Source organism: Typha angustifolia, chromosome 3, assembly GCF_048772165.1.
Source record: "Typha angustifolia cultivar Huaian chromosome 3, ASM4877216v1, whole genome shotgun sequence".
Lineage (NCBI taxonomy): Eukaryota > Viridiplantae > Streptophyta > Magnoliopsida > Poales > Typhaceae > Typha > Typha angustifolia.
In genome coordinates, this window is record NC_133241.1 from 6,533,149 (window position 1) to 6,556,349 (window position 23,201).

The 23,201-nt window shown below is 34.8% G+C and overlaps 5 protein-coding genes, 1 long non-coding RNA gene and 1 other non-coding gene across 7 annotated transcripts; 4 read left to right on the forward strand and 3 right to left on the reverse strand.

Annotated features, from left to right (window-relative positions):
- Positions 1 to 2,390: 2,390 nt before the first annotated feature.
- Positions 2,391 to 2,855, forward strand: LOC140758250 (uncharacterized). The gene has a single exon (XM_073094346.1). It carries the CDS (start codon positions 2,391 to 2,393, stop codon positions 2,853 to 2,855), a length of 465 nt encoding a protein of 154 aa, XP_072950447.1.
- Positions 2,856 to 3,494: 639 nt separating this feature from the next.
- On the reverse strand, positions 3,495 to 6,215 carry LOC140780214 (uncharacterized protein At4g08330, chloroplastic-like). Its single transcript, XM_073125624.1, has 2 exons — positions 6,034 to 6,215; positions 3,495 to 4,633 (listed from the first exon to the last, which is right to left on the reverse strand). The coding sequence occupies exons 1-2, from the start codon at positions 6,057 to 6,059 to the stop codon at positions 4,210 to 4,212; spliced, it is 450 nt and encodes a 149-aa protein (XP_072981725.1). The 5' UTR covers positions 6,060 to 6,215; the 3' UTR covers positions 3,495 to 4,209.
- A 2,065-nt stretch (positions 6,216 to 8,280) lies between these two features.
- On the forward strand, positions 8,281 to 8,595 carry LOC140780215 (uncharacterized). The gene is made up of 2 exons (XR_012107473.1): positions 8,281 to 8,366; positions 8,448 to 8,595. It is a non-coding gene; the product is annotated as an uncharacterized lncRNA (long non-coding RNA).
- On the forward strand, positions 8,447 to 8,571 carry LOC140758553 (small nucleolar RNA snoR86). Its single transcript, XR_012104134.1, has one exon. It is a non-coding gene; the product is annotated as a small nucleolar RNA snoR86 (small nucleolar RNA).
- Positions 8,596 to 9,818: 1,223 nt separating the features above from the next.
- LOC140780213 (shewanella-like protein phosphatase 2) lies at positions 9,819 to 11,246 on the reverse strand. Its single transcript, XM_073125623.1, has one exon. It carries the CDS (start codon positions 11,191 to 11,193, stop codon positions 9,937 to 9,939), a length of 1,257 nt encoding a protein of 418 aa, XP_072981724.1. The 5' UTR covers positions 11,194 to 11,246; the 3' UTR covers positions 9,819 to 9,936.
- Positions 11,247 to 14,168: 2,922 nt separating this feature from the next.
- LOC140777927 (uncharacterized) lies at positions 14,169 to 15,149 on the forward strand. Its single transcript, XM_073122355.1, has 3 exons — positions 14,169 to 14,376; positions 14,479 to 14,616; positions 14,745 to 15,149. The coding sequence occupies exons 1-3, from the start codon at positions 14,248 to 14,250 to the stop codon at positions 14,922 to 14,924; spliced, it is 447 nt and encodes a 148-aa protein (XP_072978456.1). The 5' UTR covers positions 14,169 to 14,247; the 3' UTR covers positions 14,925 to 15,149.
- An 805-nt stretch (positions 15,150 to 15,954) lies between these two features.
- On the reverse strand, positions 15,955 to 18,419 carry LOC140777919 ((+)-neomenthol dehydrogenase). Its single transcript, XM_073122346.1, has 4 exons — positions 18,284 to 18,419; positions 17,894 to 18,155; positions 17,158 to 17,340; positions 15,955 to 16,452 (listed from the first exon to the last, which is right to left on the reverse strand). The coding sequence occupies exons 1-4, from the start codon at positions 18,391 to 18,393 to the stop codon at positions 16,057 to 16,059; spliced, it is 951 nt and encodes a 316-aa protein (XP_072978447.1). The 5' UTR covers positions 18,394 to 18,419; the 3' UTR covers positions 15,955 to 16,056.
- Between the last annotated feature and the right edge of the window lie 4,782 nt (positions 18,420 to 23,201).

The following is a 23,201-nucleotide window of genomic DNA, read 5'->3' on the forward strand; positions in this document are numbered from 1 at the left end:
ATTTGATTATTTGGAGATAAACTTCAATTTAAATATAATTCTCTATCTCTATCTATTAAAATTTAATTTAAGTCAATCTTAAACTAATGGGAGATATATGTAAATAATAAAAATAATCAAAAAGATAAAATGTAATTAAATTTTCATCAAATTAATTATAAAAGATATCAATACCCTTATTTTGATATATATACATTACTCTCAATTAATGATATATATGTCTTTTACTTAATAAAATATTAAGATAATATAATTGTTAAAAAATAATGTGCAAGATTATATATCTAAAAAAAATTACCTACTGAACCGATAATATCTTTCATTCTTATTATACCCTTAAAGATCTTAACCGTTAGATTTTCATCAAATTGATTGATAAAGAATTAATTTTATTGCACGGAAGAAACCCTCAATCATTTTTTGCCCTTGTAAAAAATATTTAGAAAAAATGTCTGTGATAAATATTTACACTATAAATATTTTTTTAAAAAATAGAATTTTAGCATTTACAAATGTTTGTTAATTTTAATATTTTCTATCAAAATAAATTATTAAGTGCCTAAATAAACTAGTCCTACTAATTTCAAGTCAGACCAATATTTTTGGGAGAATAATTAAGCCTTCTTATGTCCAAATTAATAGTTGACTAATGTTCACAATTTAATTTTGACCATAGTAAAATTAAATGCTTAAATTTCAAATATAGAAGATAAATTAAAATTGAGCCAAGCCAAACCACATATAAATAATTTATAATTTCTCCTAAGTTTTTTTTTCCTTCTCCTTTTGAACATTATAACAGAGCAATTTGCAGGTTTTGAAATGTCCTACATAAAGTACCCAAATGCTTAATAATCATGTCCCCTTTTCCCTACACTTTTTCCAGCCTTTAGACATCAGCCAACATCAATTTAATCATGATGCCATCCATTGGCAATTATGAATGCCTCAGGCTGTACAATATATCAACTCAGTGTATAGTGTTTTTGCCTTTCTGGTGGTCTTCAATCTTCCCAACATTTCCTACCAAAGCAATCAAATTGTTCCCCATAACTAGAGAATGTTCAAAATATATATATATATATATATATAGCTTTAGAGTTTGCTAGTTCAAATATCACTTATGGCTCTTTTAATCCTCACTTCCTATTATCTATTTTCATGAAGTATGCAAGAGTTCATGTTTTTATTATTTTTTATCAATTCATATTTACCACTTTTAGTTTTCATATCAATGGATTATCTAAAGAAATTAGCTTTTTAATCCTCCACCAATCCCTCTTACATACAGCAGTTTATTACTATCATTATTCATCATGAACAAGTGGAGCCACTAGCTCTACTTATTGCCATTTGTAATTCAAACTTAAATTTATTTGGAGTTCTAATTGTTTTCAATATCTCAATCTTAACCACTATGCCCAAGTTTTCTTTTCTTTTAATTTTCTTATTTTTGTTTTCTTCTTATCAAAAGGAACGACATTACTGCTTGTAAGATTCGAACCAAAGTGGCTCCAAATTGGTCAAAAAGAACAAAATCTTTTAGATGGACAAAGGGACTCTCTCATATCAATGCCAAAATATAAATATATATATATATCTCTATATTGGGTGCTCAATTCACAGCTTTCTTATCTATAGGTAGGATTCAGTTTGGCGTTTACAAAACGTATGTCTTTTATTGTTCTTTTTCACCAATCAAGATTCAAGATCAAACAAATAAAAAATCTGTGTGTCTGTTGTTATGAGACAATGGGTCAATGGATTGACCCACCCAAGTACTTTTGTGGTCATTTCTCAACCAAAAAAAACAGTACTTTTGTGGTACATTATGAGATCAAAACTCATCAAATACTTGTTGTATATATACTAATTTGGTGACCTCTTGTGTATTCAACTTTTTTCCTCTTGGAGTTCAAATTAAGCTTCCTCTCTCTCTCTCTCTCATTGCAAGGAATCCTGCCAAAGCAAAAGCATGCTACAATAAAGAAAAGGAAAGCCAGGGAGGGGGAAAAAAAAGAAAGAAAAGGACCATATTGCCACTCTAGAATCTGTTAACAAACTCTGGCTCTCAATATTGGCACACCACTCTCTCTATCAGATGATCTCCATTGTTCTCATCCTCCAATACCCACATGTTTCTCCACTCCTTGTTGATGCAAGAGCCCAAGAATCCACAAACAAGGCAAGCAATCTTCTCCATCTCCTCTCTCTCTCTCTCTCCCCCTCTATATATGTAGTTCAGTAGTTATGCTTCATGACATGGTTCAGTAGTTTGAATTTATTTGCGAGTATAATGTTCTTTTCCAAGTGTTGAATGGATACAAGGAGTGATTCAATGTACATGTTAATCGTTCAGAAAGCCTTGGTATCAAAGAGCAGTAGAGGTTATGGTGATTCTATGGAAGCCTGCAACAAAGCCATCCATGAGCAAACATAGAGTGATTCCAGAGTACTGCAACAAACCAAAGCTAAGGAAGTGCACTTCTCTAAGGGTGGCTTCTTCATTCACTCGAGTCTGCCTCTGCGTGCCTATATCTTCGTATAACGAGGTTTTCCAGGCCGACGTGCCGCCTAGGAGAAGTTATAGCTATAGCTATCCAAGATCAAAGTCCTTTGCGGCGCCACAAGATAGAATTGCAAACACAAGGACATCGGTCGAGTGTCGAAGAGTCTTCAGAGGGAAATCGCTGACGGATGACATACTGATGAGAAGATTCGTCGTCGAAGAGGAAGCAATGATGCAGCTGAGGAGGAGGAACCAGATGGAATTCATAAGGAGGAGGAATTCAATGAGGAGGAAAAAACTTGGGCCTAGTCCTCTTAGTAGGATGACAATGGCAGAAGAGGAGTAGCTCTTAGCATTCAAAAGGCATTAATGGTTGTGATATTTTGTATCCTTTGATGAGTTTGTAATTGCATATTTTGCAATGCAGCAGGGGGTTTGTTCTCATTCTCAAGATTTCCTCTCCCTTTTTTTCATCAGATTGTAGTATAGGTGGTGGAAAGCAGTGACTGTATGCTGATGGCTTTCCTATGTTTCTAAGACTTTAAATTTTGAAAGCATAGAAGCAAATGGGGAGTGCCTAACCTATCTAATAACACTAAATTTGCTCATATATAATTCTGGTGAGTGCTATATCTTTAATTTACTTCACCATATATATATATATATATGTATATATTGTCTCTTTGGATAGATTCCTTCAGATCAATCAAAGTTGCATAGAGTAATAGCTGCATCATCACTTCTCTTAAAAGCTTTTGGGTTGTAATGCTAAAGGTGCTGATCTCTTTAAAGGCTGTAAAAGTTAAAGGTCTACCAATCTGGGCATATGGACCATTGCAGCAATCAATGGACCAAGTTGCTGAAACCACTAATTAACTTTGTGGTGGGTTCCTCCTCATTTTGTTTTTGGTACCCCTGAATTAGGGTAGGGTGGATGTATGCACTGGTAGACAAAATGAAATTTGACAACAAAATAAAACATACTAATCAATAATTGAAGTAAGCAAATGTGACACTACTTGTCAAATTCCTTGCCTATGGTACTTTAACAAACATTCAAATCTAAATCAGCTCATCAGAGAAGAAAAGATAGTAGTCTCACTGAAGACTAGGAAAACAAAGAAAGGAAAAGAATGGAAAAGAAAAACTTTGCCTTTGTGAATTCCTTGACTGAAATCTCTTTTCACTATATCAGCAGATTTCTAACTGAATTCATAACATGTGAGATCTGTATGTACCATTGACTACGTGCTTTAGAATTAAATGATTGCCAATGCTTTTCACCGATGTTCATCAATCTCAATATGTCTTCCTGAAGAAAATGTAAGATCTGCGTGTGATCTGTGTGCGACGCCAGAACAACAATATAAATAAGGAAAAATAACCCTTGATCTAGAACATCTCAGATGGTTCAAAGCAAAATCAGGTAGCTGTCTGCACCAATATAAAGATATTGAGCCAAGATATGAGAAATGAGCAAGTAGCCTTGGTGATAATGGAAAGTACTCGTGGTAAAATTTTGGATCACAAGAGAATTGAAATTGTAATGATTTGTAAGCTAGACTACGAACATGGAACCAATTATGACAGGTTAACTCAAGAGCATTTCTGCCGGTCTTAGTCTGGAGCTTCTGTAGTACAAGGAGCAGAATATGTTTGTGTGGATAGCTGTTGATGCAGTCCAAATGATTTTCCATTTCTCACTCTATACAATTACTACTACCAGTCTGCTCTGACCGTTGTAGACCGCTACTAGTGTGCTCTGACTGCTGTAGACCACTATTAGTTTGCTCTGACGGTTGTAGAGCGTGGATCTTTATTGAGTACTTTTCGCAGGTTGAAGAGGACGAACTTGCAGGGTCAAAGCTACATAAGACAGGTGACTCACCATATCCATAGCCAATGAAGGCTCCACACTTCCGGCAAAGAAGCTTAGTTTTTGATCGATGTCGACCCCAACTAACAGGAAAACATTTCACTTCATCTACCTGTGTAAATCGACTAAGGTCCACAGAAACAAAGGAAATAACACCCTTCTTAAGAGACTTCTGATACTTGGAGCCTATGCCAGATGTAACTCGATTAGAAGATGCCAAGTTCAACGGGTACCCACAAGACCCACAACTGCATGAAGATAGACATGATTAAGTGTCAGTTCCTCATTACGCTATTAACATCACGAAAGCAGTAAATTGATGAATCTGGAGAAGATATTAGAGATCTATCATAAAACATTAACTCATAATTATAGAATCTCAATAACTTTCCGAACAAGAATATAGCCCATCAAATAGGAAAGTTCCATACAAAACATAACTTTGGTGTAGACATCCAAAAGGTATCTGAAATCTTACTCTAATAGTGTAATTACTGCATGAAAGGTAAAATTACAAAACTATGTCATTTTTCATTAATTTCACAAGCACCAAGATATATTTTAACAGTGGAACCAACAAATTCTAAAGGTAGTTCATATTGGGAGACATATTGCAGACATAATCATGATGTCTTGGAAGTAGAGAAGGCAAGTTATGAAATCAACTAATCGGAAGACCATCTGTAGCTTAGGTACATCAAAATCGGATCAGTGGAACCTCTCATTAAGCTTATGGACCATTTTACCATTTACATATTTGTAGCTAAAGAATCAATTGAAAACCAAAAATTAGTCAGCATAATGCTCCGCCACTCCAATAGATTATAGAAGGGATACTACACTTAACAAATTCAGAGGTCTCCATTCTCATCTCTTGATCTGCCAAAGCTCTCTCATACTAAATAAAGATGACTAGAGGAAAAGGATACATAATTCTAGCCACAAATAAATGGGACTAAAGGCTTGGTTACTTTTCTTGCATAGAATCACAAAGATGGAGACTCCTACAAAATGTATTAGCTGCGCATGGAACATCAACGAGTCATTGGTTCTCCAATTGTAGCCTTTTCACTTCAAGTTTGCAGTTGACCTCTAAGAACTCACCTCAAACAGTATACACTACCTAAAGAATCAAAATTAATGCAACAACAGTTGATTCCACTGCCTAAAGAATGATATCTAACGAATATCCAATGCCATACCTTTGTTGAAAACATTTTACAAAAATAAAATAAAAAAAGCAAATTGACGGCCCTCGAGTCTCCATCTCCTCTCCTCAAATTCCTTAATACAACCAAAAAGCAACATCAAATGCATAATATAATCTGGTCCTTTACTAACGCGGCAAACTAACACGAAGCCAGTCAAAGCACTAAGTTCCGATTTCCACACTTCGACACAAACCCTAGGTCCTATTAAAATATCTGTAAATCACACCAAAAAACGAAGAAAAAAAGAAAAAAAGAAAAATAAATAAATCTCTAAAGGTAGCAACAGCCATTACCACAAGAACTCGCATCATAATCTCAATAACACCAGATAAGGATCAAGACCCAAGAGAACCCAACCCAAATGGATCCCAATCAAGTCAACCATCCCGGATCAAGACCCCTCAAATCAATGCCAAAGAAGGAAAAGAGAGGCATACCTGTACACGACGTCCGCCTGGGACATCCTCGAGCGCCAAGATCGGATTTTTATGCAGAATTACCATCGAATGATCAAAAATCCATCTCGAGCGCGAGGAAGAACGAGGAGACAAAAGATTAAGCGGAGTAAAGATGTTTCGGTCGATGAAGGGGAGCAGTTGAGTAGGAGAAGCGAAACGGAAGACCAACAAAAGAAAGTTGTTTCCTTGGTGGTTGCGCTGTTCACTATTTATAGCGAGCTATTGCCCATTGACTGTATCAAGATTAAGGAGAAAAAAAAAAGGTATTTTCCAAATCACACCCCATAATTTCTCTATTTTCGGATTAACATTCCGTCACAATTTTATAATCCGACCCCTTCTTTTATTTTATATATATTTTTATATAATCCAGATATTATTTTAACTAACTTACGTTAACTACTCTACTGATTAAATTACTAAAATTATCTTAAAAAGTTTTGATCTAATTCATACAAAATATCTTCACCAAAACTAAGAAAAAAAATATAGATATTTTATAAATTACTCAGTATTTTTTAATAAAATATTTATTTGTTGATGCTCTTCTATATAGTTAAGTTAAGTTAACTCAAGTTATTATATAAAATTTACAGAGGAAAAGAAGAGATTGAATTGCAAAATTTTCTGAGTGTTAATAAAAAAAATATAGGGTGTTATTTATAAAACCCGTAGGAGAGAGAGAGAGAGAAATTGGATACTTTCAACCTTAGCCGTTCTTTAAGAGCTAAAACATTTTGGATGGTAATGATTGGTTGGGCTGCCGTAAGTCTTTTGGTGGACATCATCATCTAAAATGTCAACACTCTTTGATATTTTTATTCTTTTTTTCTTAAATTTGCGTCAACTTAGCTCTTAAATGTCGGACAACTAAAAAATATTCTATAATATATAATATATATTAATAATTATTAAGATTTAGTTAGACCTCCACTAAAAATGCTATAAATATATTTAGAAAGAATTTTTTATGTCAGATGTCCGGCATCAGCATGGATTGATGAATCAAGATGATATAATTCTTGCTTTCATTATTTTAAATTAGCTAGAAGATTATAAACATTCTTTTTTTAACTCTCTCTATCCTTTTATTGAGTAGATATTATTGATTGAAATCTTTTATTATGCAACAACAACATAACCTTGATGGATTCCTCCATATATGAGTTTTTGATCTTGAACAAAATTGAAGGAAAAGAAATTAGGTAAACATCCTAATTTGTTCTTTCCTAGAACTGGGATCCTCTCCAGGTTGGAAGTGGGAACAAATGTGAATTGAGTGAATACCTGATGTTTAACAGTTAGGGGATTAGGTTTGACTCAACACTCGTTAAGAATTGATCATGAAATCATAAAGTGATATCTCTTTCATGGAGTCCAGTCTTTTGAAATTAGGGCATTGACCAAGTAAACAAGGCTGACATTTATGTGACGATCAAGTTTGGTCAAAGAGGGGAAGCAGTTGGTTTCATAACAGATAATAGAGTTTGCAAGCTTTTAATTAATTTATTTGACTAATTTTTGTGGTATTAAATTCAAAATTATGATCCATATATGCTTTAATTTTTTATTCTATAATCTAAAATTAAAAACTTAAGCGCTTAATCTCAACGGTCTAGACTAAGTTACAACCTAGTCGACTATTAACCGGAATGTAAAAAGATTTAATTACCTTCGGTAAAATATAGCTCAATTTGAAGATGCTAAAAATAATTTAATTATTTTAGAATTATTTATACAAAGAAAATATTAGTGCTTTTTTTTGATAAAATAAATCTAACAATTATAATTTAGTATGAACAATAAAATAGTATATATTAAACTCGATTTAAGTATATATTTAACTCGATTTAAACTATAAGAATAAATTATAATTCAGTAAATATTAAAAATAAGAATAATATAAAAGTAAGTAAAAAAAATCTTCTCCGTTCTTCTAGAAGATTTTGTAGGATAAGAGGTGGGATTAAAAAATTAATAATAAATAAAAGAGGTTTACTCGAATATCTTTTATCTCATATTTTAGTTGGGATAAAAAAAATAGCTCACACTTTTATCTATAGAAGATTAAATTACTAATTAGCGAATTGTAATATATTACCTATTGAGAGGGCATTTTAGTCATTTCCCAAATTCTACTTCTCTAGGGTTAGGGTTTATTTCCCCCATCTTTCGTCTATAAATAGAAGGCGATGTGATAGCAAACCTTATGCCTCCTCTGCGCATTCGTTTCTCGTCTCCTATCCTCGTCGCAGATTTGATTTCTTATTCCCCTTTCTATTCGCGATTTGGTTTTAATTGGAAGGATTTCGGTAAGGTTTTTGTTCGTTTTTGTTCGATCTATTTGTTGTTTTGAGAAGGAGAAGAAGGAACAATAGAAAGCCAATTTGCAGAACAAACTCACCGAATCGAGTTGGTGATCGTTGGATTGAAGGTTGGCGAAAGCGATCTCTTGCAGTTCTCCGTGCCTCTCGAACTCTTCCGTTTCGAAGACGGCCTCGAACAAGCTGCTACAATCCCCCTCCTCTCTTCTCTACTTCTTCTCGTCATCTTTGGGATAAAACTATCCAAATTAGTTTGATATATGGATTCAACCTCGAAAACCTTTTGTTTATATTCCTTATATCTTCTATACATATTTTGAAATTTTAGGGGAATTTTTTAGCTATTTTGATCCCTATCTTCCCCGTAACCTCCAAAACCTTTTGTTTATATTCCTTGTATCTTCTATACGTATTTTGAAATTTTAGGGGATTTTTTTGTATTTTGATCCCTATTTTTCCCGTAATTTTTGTTTCGCCTATCTAGAAAGGCGTAGATCAGTAGTTTCATAGTATTTCTCAGATAATTACTAGAAGGTAATAGATAAAAAGACGAGGACTATGCTGCAAAAATGAATACTATGTATCATAATCTCCTAACTAATAATATTGGAGACGAATCTTGCATTATAATGAGAACCAACTAATTACATTCCTAATGCAAGAAGCACTGGAAGAGAACAAGGACTGATTTAAGGAGAATTCAGGTTACGATCAAAGGTGTGGTGGTAATGGGTTAAACCAATCTGATGGAACTTGAACTATTCCCTAATTTGAGTTTAGGGACCCCATTGAACTGGTTTAGGGATTCCTAAATTTTTTTATCTTTTTCATATTTAATCAAGGTTATTTTTAAAAAAATTAAGATTAAGATTTGAGTTCGGGATATATCCTGAAACTAAACAAGGTTTAACAAGATTTGGGTGAAGTTATTTAACAAGGTTTTAATCTCAAAACTTAATTAGTTAGTTTTAAATTTTTTTATAAATAAATTTAATTAGATATAAAAAAGATAGAGTGATATTTAGTTATCGAACTACTCTATGGGTCTATGAATCAGTTCGGGAGATGATTAGTTAGTTTCAGGAGATAAAGTGATGATTAGTTAGTTTCAAAAAAATAAGTTTAGTATACTCGTTTATGTCCCCAAACATAAAGCAAACATGGCTAAAGGATTATATCAATCCATTAATTTATTTTTAGACTACTTAAAAGACATAAAATTTAACATCATTTGAAAGTGAATTAAACAAATTGCTCAAGGCCATGGCAAGGCTACTATAATTCGATTCATCTCGTGTGTTTTGAAGAGTGCCAGTCCCTTATATAGCCAATATTTAGTTTATCGATAAAACTATAGTTTGAACATATTAACATTTTTTAGATAGATAATTGTGAGATTAATAGTGTTATATAGTTAAACAGATATAAAAGAAACAAAAAGATAAAACCTGTACCTTAATATAAGTATAAAATTATATAATAATTTGATATGCTAAATGGACAATCCGAAGGCCAAAGTTTTATGATGAATTTGATACACCCCAAGAAAATATTTGTCTTATGCTTTGACCTCCACTTGCTTCGTTCCCCCTTCTCTAACCAACCAACCAAGCCCTGCCTTCTCCTTCCTCTTCCTCTCCCCCTCCCCTTCCTCCTTATTCTTCACATCAAACGCCGGATTCGCCGTCAAAACCCTCATCTCCTTCCCCCCTCCAATTATCTCCAGCACCTCCGGGATCCCGTCCCCGCACCCCTTCGATAACCCCACGTCGATCCTCACCGCCCGATCCTCGCACACCGCGTTGATCCCTTCCGTCTGGATCGTGTGCCCCATCACCATCCTCCTCGCCCCTGGGATCATCTCCAGGACCCCCGCCAGCTTCCCGCAGTCGCACTCCGGCCCGTCTGAGAATTTCCTCAGCCACACCACTGATTCCTGCCCTCGGACGTACTCCGGCGTCTTTGGGGTCGATCCCAGGATCCAGCTCCGCACCTCGTCGTTGATTTCCTCGAACCCGTGGCGGACGTGCTGGTGGAGGAGGCCGCCGTGGACGAAGACGGAGTCGCCCACGACTACGATCGTCGGGTTCGGCGCGATGAATCGAGTCGAGATTGGGCCGGAGGGGCGCAGCGCGGCGATCCGGGCGCGGATCCCTTCCCAAGATTCGACCTTTGCGCCCGGGAATGATTTGGGGATTCCGTCGAACGGGTCCTTGGGGGGTTCGAGGCCGGGGCAGAGGCGCTTCATGGCGATACCGGCGCGGTACCAGCGCGCCCAGTTCTTGAACTCGTCGAGGGCGGCGGCGGTGGCGTAGCGGAAGTCGCCGGCGACGTTCATGACCTCGTGGTTGCCGACGATGGTGAGGAGGGCGCCCCCGGCTTTGGAGGCCTCGATCTTGAGGCGGTGGAGGAGGTAGAGGAGGCGGATCTCGTCCCCCCCGCGGTCGACAACGTCGCCGATCTGAACGGCGACGGCAGAACCGCCGGTCCACCGGCCAGAGACGGGATCGACGAGGCCGGCGAGGGAGAGGGCGGAGAGGGCCTTGGGGAGGTCGCCGTGGAGGTCGCCAATGGCGACGAGCCGGTCGGTGGCGGGGAGACGGGTGGGAGGAGGGAAGGGGTTAAGGTTTCGGGGGAAGAAGAGGCCGCTGACGGAGAAGTCGACGAAGGCGTCGACGAAGGAGGAGACGAATCCCGGAAGATCGCTGCAAGTCCGGTCGGACGATTCCATCTTTCTTCCCCCTTTCTTTGGGTAGAGAGGCCAATCGGTTACGTTTTTGTAATTTGAGTTTGGGACCGAGAATTTCAATTTCATTTAAACCCTTGCATTTTTAAATATTAATTTAGACCCTACGTTTTTCACTATTTACGAATCAAGTTCTTTGTCTTTTATCGCTTAATTATATTTTCTTATTATGGTCTTAGTTTGAGAACTAGATTAGCTATTCTTATTTCTTAGTTTTGATCTTGATAATCGGTTAAGAAAATATAATATTTGATTATATACTAGGCTAAAATATAATTATTAATTTAATTGTAATGTGAAAAGTAAAATCGAAAATATTTTGTTTCAAATGTATGCATTCATATCACTATCGAATCCTACCCAAAGTAGATTTGGGTTAAAATATTATAACTCAAATATAGATACTGGTTGGTGTTTGATTCTAACTTCAAACAGGTTCGGTGGTTTAGCTCGATTCGATTGATAACTTGACAGTGTAGCTAGCTTTGAAGAGCAGCTCGATATCGCAACGACTTGGGGTACGATTTTTTTTTTCAAATATAACTAATTGGCTTGGCTTGATTCGGTTGATGGCTTGGCAGTACGGTTAGTTGGGAAGAATAGCTTGACAATGGAACGACTTAGAGCAAGTCTCAGCGACGTTTAGTTCGAAGCAATTGTTTGGCGATGCATATAGCTTGAAGCAAATACATGTAGGTATCTTCTTCATAACCAAGGAGGTTATGTGTTCGATTCTAACTCGAAACAATATTATAGAGAAATTATTTGGTGGTTTGGTGGCTTAGCTCGATTCGGTTGATAACTTTACAATGTAGCTAGCTTTCAAGAGCAGCTCGATAGCACAACGACTTGGGTAGGATTTTTTTTTTCAAATATAACTAGCTGATATTTATTTACGTGCAAATTTATAAAAAATAAGCCTATAAATTAAAATTATAGATATATGCAATCCTACAACCTAACCTATTAATACAAATACATAAACCTTACTATATTTTAAAATTAAAAAGGGATTTAATGTGACTTCATTTAGTTTTTACTTTTTTTATTAAAAAAACATCACTCTCTAAATATCATATCCTATTTGAAATGTTCGACCACTTTATTTTAGTTACCACTTTCATTGACTTCCTTGCTTTTGACCTCCTAATTGTCATTTTCATTAATCTTTTCGCCTACCTTTGTTGAAAGTTGACTCTATCTCGAACTTTCTAGATTTTTTTTTTCTCTTCCTCTGTTACATCTAATTAAATTTTTCTAGGTTATTGTTTGTTTTTAAGTCTAAGTTAAAATCTAGTTGACTACCAAAGGCTTAACTTTTTTAATAAGATTTTTGTAAATTAATTTCTGAATGGAATTTTTGTAAATTAAATATCACATGATCTATGCAACTTTTTGGAGTTTTTATAAATTAATTTCTACAATATTTGAAATTGCACAATTTCTGCTATGTTGGGTATTACATTATGTATCAGTTTTATTCTTTATTTTTTTTAACCCTATTGTATGAGATATGCTTATATAGTGTACAGTTTATTGGAATCATCCTATCATCTTTAATACAATATTGCATGTGTAAATCAAAACTTTCATTTATTAATATTTGATAAGTTTCAATTTATAGATTTTTAATTCAATAATATTTATACACCTTAATTATATCTCAGTTGAGAAGAATAGCTTGACAACGTAACGACTTGGAGCAGATCTCAGTGGCGTTTGGTTCAAAGTACATATAGGTACCTTTTTCATAATCAAGGAGGTTATGTGTTTGATTCTAACTCTAAACAATATTATAGAGAAATTATTTGGTGGTTTGGTGGCTTAACTCGATTCGGTTGATGGCTCGACAATGCAGCTAGCTTTAAAGAGCAGCTCAATGGCGCAACGACTTAGGGCAAGTCGACTTAGGGTAGGATTTTTTTTTTCAAATATAAATAGCTGATATTTATTACGTGCAAATTTATAAAGAATAAGCTTATAAATTAAAATTATATAAGTATGCAATCATACGACCTAACCTATTAATACAAATACATAAACCTCACTGTATTTTAAAATTAAAAAGGGATTTAATGTGACTTCATTTAATTTTTAATTTTTTTATTAAAAAAAAACATCACTCCCTAAATATCATATTCTATTCGAAAGGTTCGACCACTTTATTTTAGTTGCCACTTTCATTGACTCCCTTACTCTTTACCTCCTAGTTGTCATTTTCATTGATCTTTTCGCCTACCTTTGTTGAAAGTTGACTCTATCTCGAACTTTTTAGATTTTTTTTCTCTTCCTCTATCTTTTACATCTAATTAAATCTTTTTAGGTTATTATTTGTCTAGTTGACTACCAAAGGCTTAACTTCTTAATAACATCTTTATAAATTAATTTCTGAATGGAATTTTTGTAAATTAAATTTCACATGATCTATCTAACTTTTGGAGTTTTTATAAATTAATTCCTACAATTTTCGGAATTGCACAATTTCTGCTATGTTTGCAATCGTATTATGTATCAGTTTTATTCCCTTTTTTTAAACCTATTATATGAGATATGTTTACACAGTGTATAGTTTATTGAAACCATCATATCATCTTTGATATAATATTGCATGCATAAATCAAAACTTTTATTTATTGATAAGTTTCAAAATATAGATTTTTAGTTCAACAATATTTATGCACCTTAACGGTATCTCTTTATATGTAAGATTATATTATGATATAATATAGGTAGTGGAAAGTGAAAATGTAATTATCCCTTTGTAATATTGTAATTGTAGGAGGACTTATATGAAAAATAACCACTTCGCCGCCAAAAGACTGGTCCGATGCGGCGCAAATTAGTCTATTTATAGTCCTCGTCGCAGCTGTCAAAGTCATCTTGGCCGTCCAATCCAATCTGTGGACTTCATCCTTCTGTCACTCGCTGCATGTCACTAAACGCCAAACATAGTCCATTATCGCATCAATTCGTTCCACGCGTACAGCAAAGGAAGACCACCTTAACCCTATTTTACACCCCGAGAACATCGCAACTCGTGAGCTAAAACCCTTCACCTCTCCAAACCCTTCTCCTCCTCTTCTCGGCCGCTGCGATACGGGAAGCGAGGTATAATCGGCGGCCATGGATCACCTGGCGGCGGTGGAGGAAAAGATCGTAACGGATAGAATAAGAAGGAAGCTGGAGGAAGTCAACGCAGAGGCGCAGAACCAGCTCGCCGTCGTCCAAGATCATGTCAATTTCACTCTCCAGGTGATGAGACGATTCTAGTGCTCTACTTGTTAAAATTTCTTGCACTTATTTTGGGGGGATAATTTGTTATTATCTTGGGGTGATTTTATGAAAAATTTGCAGCAAGCGTACTTCAGATGCGCGTACGAGTGCTTCGATAGGAGGAGAAGGCAGGAGGAGATTAACAACTGCGTCGAGCATTGCAGTGTTCCGGTGCTGAATGCTAATAATTTTGTCGAAACTGAGATGGCCAAGTTCCAGGTGCGAATGCTTCTTGTGTTATTGTGTTTCTGTTCATCAAAAGATGCTTCTTTTGGATTTCCATTTGTGATGGAAATAACTTTATCTTTCTATTTCTGAGAAAATTAGTTCCTTTATTTGTTCTTCAGGAGCGGATGAATCGTTCTCTCATGGTATGCCAAGACAAATTTGAAGCAGCAAAACTCCAGAAGATCAAATCTGATGCTATGGATGGCCTGGAGACCTGCGTAAATCAAGCCATTGATGACAGCATTGGTGTCCTCCCTCTAATTGTTGATCGTATCAAGTCCTCCCTCTCGATCAACTGAGCGAATTTATAGAATTTGATTCTATGTACGATAAATTCACTCCTTACTTTGGTGGAATAAATATCATTCTAATGCCGACAGGCCATCTTTATAAACCTGGAGTCTTAAGTATTGTGCTTTTTTGTAATATTCCATCCATATATTTCACACAAACATCTTTGTAATCATTTTATTTCTTCTTTGAATCCTAATAGAATTCATATTTATTTTCTTGGAATAGTTATGGAGATTGTCTGCATACTACTGATGCGTGTTCTTGTTATAAACAGTATAGATATAATATTCTTCTGCAGATTGAGTCTTCTTATACTGTTGCATTGCACATAATTCAGCTATCGCAACTCATTTGTGCTCACACTATATTTTACTTTTCAAACATTTGGTAATGAATCTCTTTATCTTTGAGCACGAAATAAGTTAGCTTATATAATGTGTCAAAAGGAACTATTGTACATTTTGAGCTTGGATATTTCTCAGAGAATAGTAAATATCAGACTTGATTGTTTCCACCTAGAGACTCAAATTATGGTCCTTAAAGATTGCACAATACTGCCGGATGCAAGTGTTCATATTTTCTAGAACAGCACTTCATCTCATCGTGAAATTGAACTCTCAGAGGGAATGATCACTCTGTATTTGGATTGTTGCCAGAGAATTTGTTTGTCAAACTGATAGAACAACTATTAGTTGAGATTTCCTATATCTCCTTGACAATATGCAGTTGGCAGGGTTTGGAATTGCATGAGATACTGCTGAGAACATCGCGTCCAAAGAACTGAGCATCAAGAACGGTGTTATGCATCAATATCTGTTGTAGCTTTGCTGATTGATATAATGGTTCATTTATGGGAATTCAAATGTCAATTTTGGATTTGCAGGTTTATGCTATTTTTGGGCAGTGGAGATAAGCTTATGTGGGCAAACCCCTGGTGAGTTGAGCATGATAAATGTTGCTTTAGTTCGACATGAGCTTTTGTTGGTCTATAAAATCATCAATAGGAATTAATTGCTTCTACTCTCTATACCAATATTTACTTAGACACTCTCCAAATTTTCATTCAGTTTTTTTCTTGTCACAATAGATGTTGCTTTACTATCAAGCGACATCAAGCATTAGTGTAACTACTATTTCCTACAACTTCGAATACAGTATAGGCGTAGACCATTTAAAGAACTTCCCGGTCGGTAGCTTGTCGAGAGGAAGCAATGCAAGCATGGCACCAACCTCTGCAGCCTCGTCTGCGGTCCGGGAACCCTGCCCACGAGTCATGGCTGTCCGAGTGAAGCCCGGGCAGAAGCAATTCACACTCAAGCCACGCCCTTCTTGTTGCTTTGCTAACAACCTTGAATAAGCATTGAGTGCAAGCTTTGACACAGCATAGTCAGTCCACACTTTTGGCCATCCTTCCTCTTTCCAGGTTCCATCTTTCACCTGACTAAGAAATTGTAACACCATCTGCTTGATCTTGTCTTCAGATAATTTCTCCTCGTCTTGAAGTAATTCTCTCCAAGCAGAATTCCTAACTTTCTGCAAGGAAGAAATGTTAAATATATTAGCCACTAACTTTATTGAGTGCAACAAACTGATTGCAAAATAGAACTCTCGTCCTTGTATGAAAAAAAAAGTGGTTGGAAGTAAGCATCCTACAAATTAGGTCAGCTTTCTAGCCATGTGGACTTTGTAAGCATACATGCCTGGGCATATTAGAAAATTATCATCTCCACCTAGTGCAATAGTGATGCATGGTAATTCGGTTAAGGAAAAAATAGCACCTAACATGTCTTGATCTTGGGTATGTCTAGAAAATTATAATGTCCTCCACCTAATTCAATAGTGATGAATGATGATTCGCTTAAGCAAAAAGCCACCATGAGCTTGTTTTGATCTTTAGTATTGAAACAAAATGTTAATAGTGACATACAATCATTTAAAGTTCTCCCTTGTGTTCTTATCATTCCAATGGGCGACTATAGAAAGCAATAGGATATTTATCTATTAGTCTGTTCACATGGTATCAGAGTCCTAGGTCATTAAAAGAAATGCTGCCTACTATATTTGAAATCCATGTCTTCATGCTATAACTCCAAAGATTCGAGTTAAATGAGCTCTGATACCATATAGAACAGACTGCTTTTCATATGAGTAAGTAAGCTGTAAATTTAACATGTTACATATCTACTGAGTAAATTATTCTTGCACTTGATCTTCTTTTCTAGAAAGAGGCTTGCTTACATTGAGAAGGCCAAGCTGAGAGCTGACGTTGAGTATCCTGCTCGTCGCCGTCGACCGTCGAAACAAGGGCAGGAGGGCTTCAATCAGTAGTTTCGGTCCAAAGAAGTTAGTCTGGATCACAGTTTCAGCATGGTCTACTGAGTTGCTATCTATCTCATTGAAGGAGACTGCAGCATTGTTTACCTGCAAGCATAACAGTTAAGAGTATTTTAGATCCTACATGACCATGGCTAATATTTGACTGCCAGATTTGGTGGTGTATATACTTAGCACAAGGAGTTGATTATTTTGTTGAATTAATTTTCTGATATACAGGAACAATCTTCTATACAGCTAAGAAAAGGGGGGAAAGTTTTACTTAAACCCTGCCTATTTTGCATTATTTTATTTCAACCTTTTGTTTTCCTTCTATCTAAAACAACCTCTATAATCATCTAACTTCAGATATTCTATTGTTTACAAAGTCATACTTCTCTAACACACGTTTTCTTTTCTTTTTTTCTTATTTTAATCTTAGTCTTCTGAGCTTTGCAAACTGATTGTTCTCCCTTCAACCAATTCTAAGCTAAGGTATTTTAGTAGCAGTTGGATTAGTAGACAGAATTGATCTAAATAACACACAAGAAAGAGGGGTTTACATTCAAGAACTTTTCTGACTAAATTGCAGGTCTAGATCCTCTACATCTAACATTCACAGGAGCAGAGAACAGAGGAAGGTCAAGCTAAGTAAACTCACAAGAATATCCAACCCTCCGAACTCCTCGCGCAGCCAAGAGACAAAGACGGCGATCGACGGTGGATCGGAGACGTCCAACCGGCAAAACGCAACACTGAGGCCTTCCCTTCTAAGCAACTCAACTGCTTCCATCCCCCTCCTGCCATCCCTTGCAGTGAGCACCACCGTGAGCCCGAGCTCCGCGAACCGCCTCACGAGGGCGAATCCGATCCCTTTGTTTGCCCCCGTCACGACCGCCACCGTCTCCTTGGACCACCACGGCCTGCGAAAACGCAATCCAAGGTAAATCAAGGATTCAATCTCGTAAATCAATTGCTCCACGTTGAAAGACTATATATATATATATATATATATATATACACATATCACATGCATGGTTGGTATCTTTACATGCTACGTGAACAGGAGTGCTTCTTGGTGGCCATGCAATCCATCTGCATTGCCGAGATTGTTGTCGAATGTCGAACTTGGAAGAGGAAATGCGGTTGGTTTCTATACATTTATAGGGAGCTTAGAGAGATCCAGAGAAAGAGAAGAGAGAGAGAGAGAGAGAGAGAGAGGAGGGTAGTGGAGTTCCACTCTCCATTAATTAAAAGATTAAAGAATGAGGGAAGTGGGTCTTTCTTTATTTACAACTAACAATTTCAAATTAAATAAAGTTGGGGTTGTGTGCATTGAATTGGTCTTCTCTCAAAGAGGTGGTGGACTCACGACTAGTGAACTGGTCAATCAGGGGGGGCTCTGAGGGAGTTTGTAAGTCAGGGAAAATTACAATTAATTTTTATTATTTCCCCAAGGAGATCATCTTTCTTTTCTTTTAAATAAAAATAAATAAAAATAATATCAAATGACTGTTTATTCTCACTTCTTCCTATAGCCGCATAATATATAAAAATAATATATTTATCTCTTATATGCACGTGTAAGTTATATGCAATTCAACGCAGAATTTTATGTCGACCAAAATGAAGAAAGTCATTTTTCTGATTCTGCCTACGATGTTAAATGTGTGAGGTACTTTTTTATAATTTAGGGAATCATTGTATATTAAATAATAATTCAAATGGTCGTTATGAAGAATAGTGATAATTTAGGAGATGAAAGGAAAATTATCCTTTTATTTGTGTGAACACAAGTAGGTGTTCGATTAGTAAAACCAAATGGGAGAATACTTTATTTGTAAAATAACCAAAATGTAGGATAATATTTATAATTTTCCTCTTTAAAATTGGTGCATGATTGATCCACATTGGGGCCACTTTGGTGGTGGGTGTTTGTTTACTCAATATAGCAAGTGGGATTAGTCTATAAGATGAATGATTAAATATGTGATTAATAGTCTGTAGGTCTGGAAGAGGGGATGACTTTGGAATCAAGGCATGTGATTTACGTGATTCTTGTGCAAGAGTTAGTGCTTAATTATGCGCATTAATTAGAGAGGAAGTCATAAGCATAATTAAAATATTCTTTTGAATGCAAGGAAAAATTGGACCTCACTCAAATATTAGACCTTTTGATGTTAAAGATTAGTGGGAACTCCATCAGCTATAGCTAATCATATTTTAAACCATGGTAAAAATCTTCCATTTTATAAGAAATAATTGCAGTTCTTCTTCATTCAAATATTATTTTTAAAATTTATTAGTCTTCTTTACATATTCCATCTATGCTTGAGTTTAATACGAATAGTTATATGCAAGAAAGATTATCTCACATCTTAAGCTTTTAGATTAACCGGTTATCTAATAATATTATAGTCGTAAAGATAAAAAATAATATTTTCTTTGTAAAAAAATTTGCGCCACTCGAGATTTATTGCAATAAGATAGAAATTTCTAGAGTGCGAAAAAAAATATTATTCTTTATTTTTTTTAGTACAACTTAGAACTAGTTATTTGTATACAAATGTGAAACGTCTCTAGTATCATCCTAGCCTACTCTTTTTTGTTTGTATATTAAATCAAAGCTATATTGCCATTAATTAAACTTCAAGTTGCAAACCCTAGGGTCTAGGTTTGGGCAACAAGTAATATTATCCTAAGTTAGTCGAAGGAGTGCTCATTTGGACACCGACCACCACCCAGAAGTCGAAGATTTGTAATCATCTTATTACTACCTTTTTAGTGACGGCTCCTTGACCTTTGTAGTCAATAAAATGTCAAGAAAATTGTGTCGATTTGTTCTGTTGTCACCGGTTCAAATCATGAAAACAATCGGTAAATGCTTTTTGTATCCAACAGATAGTAATAGTATTCCTTGCTCCGTAAATATCGAAATGGTAAAAATAAAAATTCATCTACTAAAAAAAGATTTGGTAAAAGTTCTAAATAAGACAAAATCTTCATGGGATCTTGATTCAAAGTAGTAAATAGTTCATGTCCTTACCAATCTTGGACATGAGGACCAACTTGTGGACCTAACCCTAGAAAGACCTGCCTTTCTTGTCCTTCTTCTATTTCTTTTTGGTCCTACCACTGTTGTCTAGTTTAGAGGTGTGAATGGATGGAAATTAAACACATGCAAATTACCATGGATAGAGACCCACATCAATTTCATAATCCAATTGGGATCCTAGTTTTTAGGAATATATTTTATTAAAAAAAAGAGTTTTGAATGTAAGGATATACATATTAAGTTTTTTTTTTAAAAAAAGAAAAGGATTAAAACATAAGTGGTGATATTCCCCCTCCAAAAGAAATCTAATATAATTATCTAGGTGAGGTATAGATCCAACATCATAGTAGAAAACCAAAGTTAGCTAAAATAGAGTAGTTTATTATGATTATAACATCCACTAGGGCATACATGTCCAACATTATTTGAGTGATTGATCACTTCAGCTTGGAGTTCTAGTGCTTCTAGACCTTAAAAAGTTGAATCATTTGTTAAAACATGCTCATGTGTTACATGATCAACAATAAATTGTTTTTTTTTAAGAAAGTGGCTAATGGGTAATTATGAAGTTATATCCTTGTATAATTATAGGCTATGACTTTCATCACTTCTCGATGTTTGGTAGGAAAACAAGAATCTGTCGGATAGTTGTAATAATGTATAATAACTAGTGTTCGAGTTAGAATAAGAAGTTATCGCCATCAAATTGATAGATAACCTAAAGATTAGGTCATTACTTGTTCGACTCTATGACTCTGATACTAATTTACATCCTCTCTTACACTCTGATTGAATGGAGAGAATATAAGAGAAATGAAGAGAAAATAACTCTTATTTCATTTTATTTGGATATAACTAAAACAATAAAAGATAAAAGTAAATTTACTCTATTTGGTTTAAGAAAATAAAAGAATAGAAAAGAATATGTTTAACCATTATACTCTTTATCTAATCTATAAACTAGCACAAAGAAGTGACAGTTAAAGGCTATTTCTTCTTTTATTTTTGCTCCATTTTCTCCTAAAAATTCAATACAAATTAAGAGAAAATTATTTTCTCCCTAACTTTCTCTTCTCTTCTCTCCCATTCTCTCTATCGAAACACGGTGTTAATAATTTTAGCTAAAGATAAATAGAGTATTATCATAATCTAGAAGAAGAAAAAGAAGAAGGCATTTTAGGATTATTAGTAGATAAATACATAGTTAGAACTAAACAAAATATTCTCTTTTATGTTATCAGCTCAAACAGTATTAGTGTTAACCTAATTTAAAATATATTATGCAGAGTGTAAATTATAAATACGTAGAAAAAAAAAGTAGAGTGTTAAATAAATAAATATATATATCTTATTTGTTAATATGTGATTAACTAATAATATAGGGCATTTGCAATAAAGCTCTTTAGTTTTAAAAATAAATAAATAAAAATAGGCACATTTATTTAGTGCAAATATCCCGAATAACACTTCACAATTTTCTAACAAACGAGATAGGCATAAAAAGCATCAATTATGTCATATTTTTCTTCTTGTAAACATAATAATAAAGGTGATATGTGAGTATGGATTAAATGTTACTTTGAATACTTTGATATTAGAGAAAAATATATTTTACCCCTTCATAGAGTTAGAGTTGGACTAAATTCTGAAGTGTCTCTCTAAATTTTATTTGCATTATTTAACTCCTATGTAGTTCTAATATTTATGTATCACTAGTTTTTTTTAATCCAAAACTAAAATAATTTTTTTAGCAAAGTTGTTAGGCATTTGAGCAATAAATATTATGAAAATTTGCATATGACACACTGCCTTATAACAAAATTATGATTTGCATTATATATTTTTACTATCTGTAAATCGAGTCATATAATTTAGCGAATGTATGTAGAAAACACAACCGTTAGATTTGTTAGCTAAATTTAACAAAACCTCTATGTTAAGTTATCTATACTAGAAAGATTATGAAAATATACTAAGCTAAATAATACTTACCCAACATATATTCAACTCAACTCAACCAAATCTAATCTAATCTAATCTAACCCAACCTAATCCAATTTAGGGTGTAAACGAGTCGAGCTGGACCCAACACGGCTCGACTCACTAGCTCGTGGGTTGACTGAGCTCGGTATAATTTCGTGGGCATAAATATGAGAAAAAAAAATAACAGAATTTGAAAGTTTGAAGTGAAGCTTGCAACAAACTTATAATGATAATTAAAAAATAAACCAAAACTAATCATCACTTACCTGTAAGTAATAAATAAAAATATTCCTACAAAGATTACAAAATTATTAAATCAAAACCAACAAAAAGTTATCCCCACAGGAGTTACAAGCAACTGATCACTCAAAAATTATTTCCATAAGGGTTACAACTACAAGCAATTGATTATTTAAAAAATTATCCCCGCAAGGGTTACAAGCAATTGATCATTTTAAACATTTCTCACATGGATTACAAAATAAGCAAAATTCTATTACACATTTACACTCCATGATTAGTGCTATCTTCCTCTACAAGTAATTGGAAAAAGTTAGTCAAAGAACATAATTAACATGAATACAACCTAATTAAGCATCTAGCTGCACAACCTAATTAAGCACCTAGACTAAATGATACCATGTTCCTTAATTTGCCCTCTAATGAATAAGAACAAATCTAAATCTCTTATCTATGATTATCTACTATAAGATCCGTATCTAACCAGAAATTTTTTGTTGGGATAATCAACTGACCAACTTGCTAGATTATTAACTAACTTTGGGTATTGAAGAATGAGATGGATTTAGCAAGGAAGTTGGAGATGGTTGCCATTATTGTCGCCTCGGCGATGAAGGTGGAGATGGTTGTTATTTGTGTTGCCTCAATGGTGAGGATAAGATTTTGGTGGAGACTACAAAGGGTTGCCATC

What these genes read in the sequence shown, in the direction of transcription:
- LOC140758250 (XM_073094346.1), top strand. Translation starts at nt 2,391, where the DNA reads ATGGTGATTCTATGGAAGCCTGCAACAAAGCCATCCATGAGCAAACAT.
- LOC140780214 (XM_073125624.1), bottom strand. Translation starts at nt 6,059, where the DNA reads ATGTCCCAGGCGGACGTCGTGTACAG. An exon ending in CAGGCGGACGTCGTGTACAG is followed by an intron (nt 4,634 to 6,033) that starts GTATGCCTCTCT and finishes ATCTTCATGCAG; the next exon opens with TTGTGGGTCTTGTGGGTACC.
- LOC140780213 (XM_073125623.1), bottom strand. Translation starts at nt 11,193, where the DNA reads ATGAAATTGAAATTCTCGGTCCCAAACTCAAATTACAAAAACGTAACC.
- LOC140777927 (XM_073122355.1), top strand. Translation starts at nt 14,248, where the DNA reads ATGGATCACCTGGCGGCGGTGGAGGAAAAGATCGTAACGGATAGAATA. An exon ending in ATGTCAATTTCACTCTCCAG is followed by an intron (nt 14,377 to 14,478) that starts GTGATGAGACGA and finishes AAAAATTTGCAG; the next exon opens with CAAGCGTACTTCAGATGCGC. An exon ending in CTGAGATGGCCAAGTTCCAG is followed by an intron (nt 14,617 to 14,744) that starts GTGCGAATGCTT and finishes TTTGTTCTTCAG; the next exon opens with GAGCGGATGAATCGTTCTCT.
- LOC140777919 (XM_073122346.1), bottom strand. Translation starts at nt 18,393, where the DNA reads ATGTATAGAAACCAACCGCATTTCCTCTTCCAAGTTCGACATTCGACA. An exon ending in CACTCCTGTTCACGTAGCAT is followed by an intron (nt 18,156 to 18,283) that starts GTAAAGATACCA and finishes GCGTTTTCGCAG; the next exon opens with GCCGTGGTGGTCCAAGGAGA. An exon ending in CTCAGCTTGGCCTTCTCAAT is followed by an intron (nt 16,453 to 17,157) that starts GTAAGCAAGCCT and finishes TCTTCCTTGCAG; the next exon opens with AAAGTTAGGAATTCTGCTTG.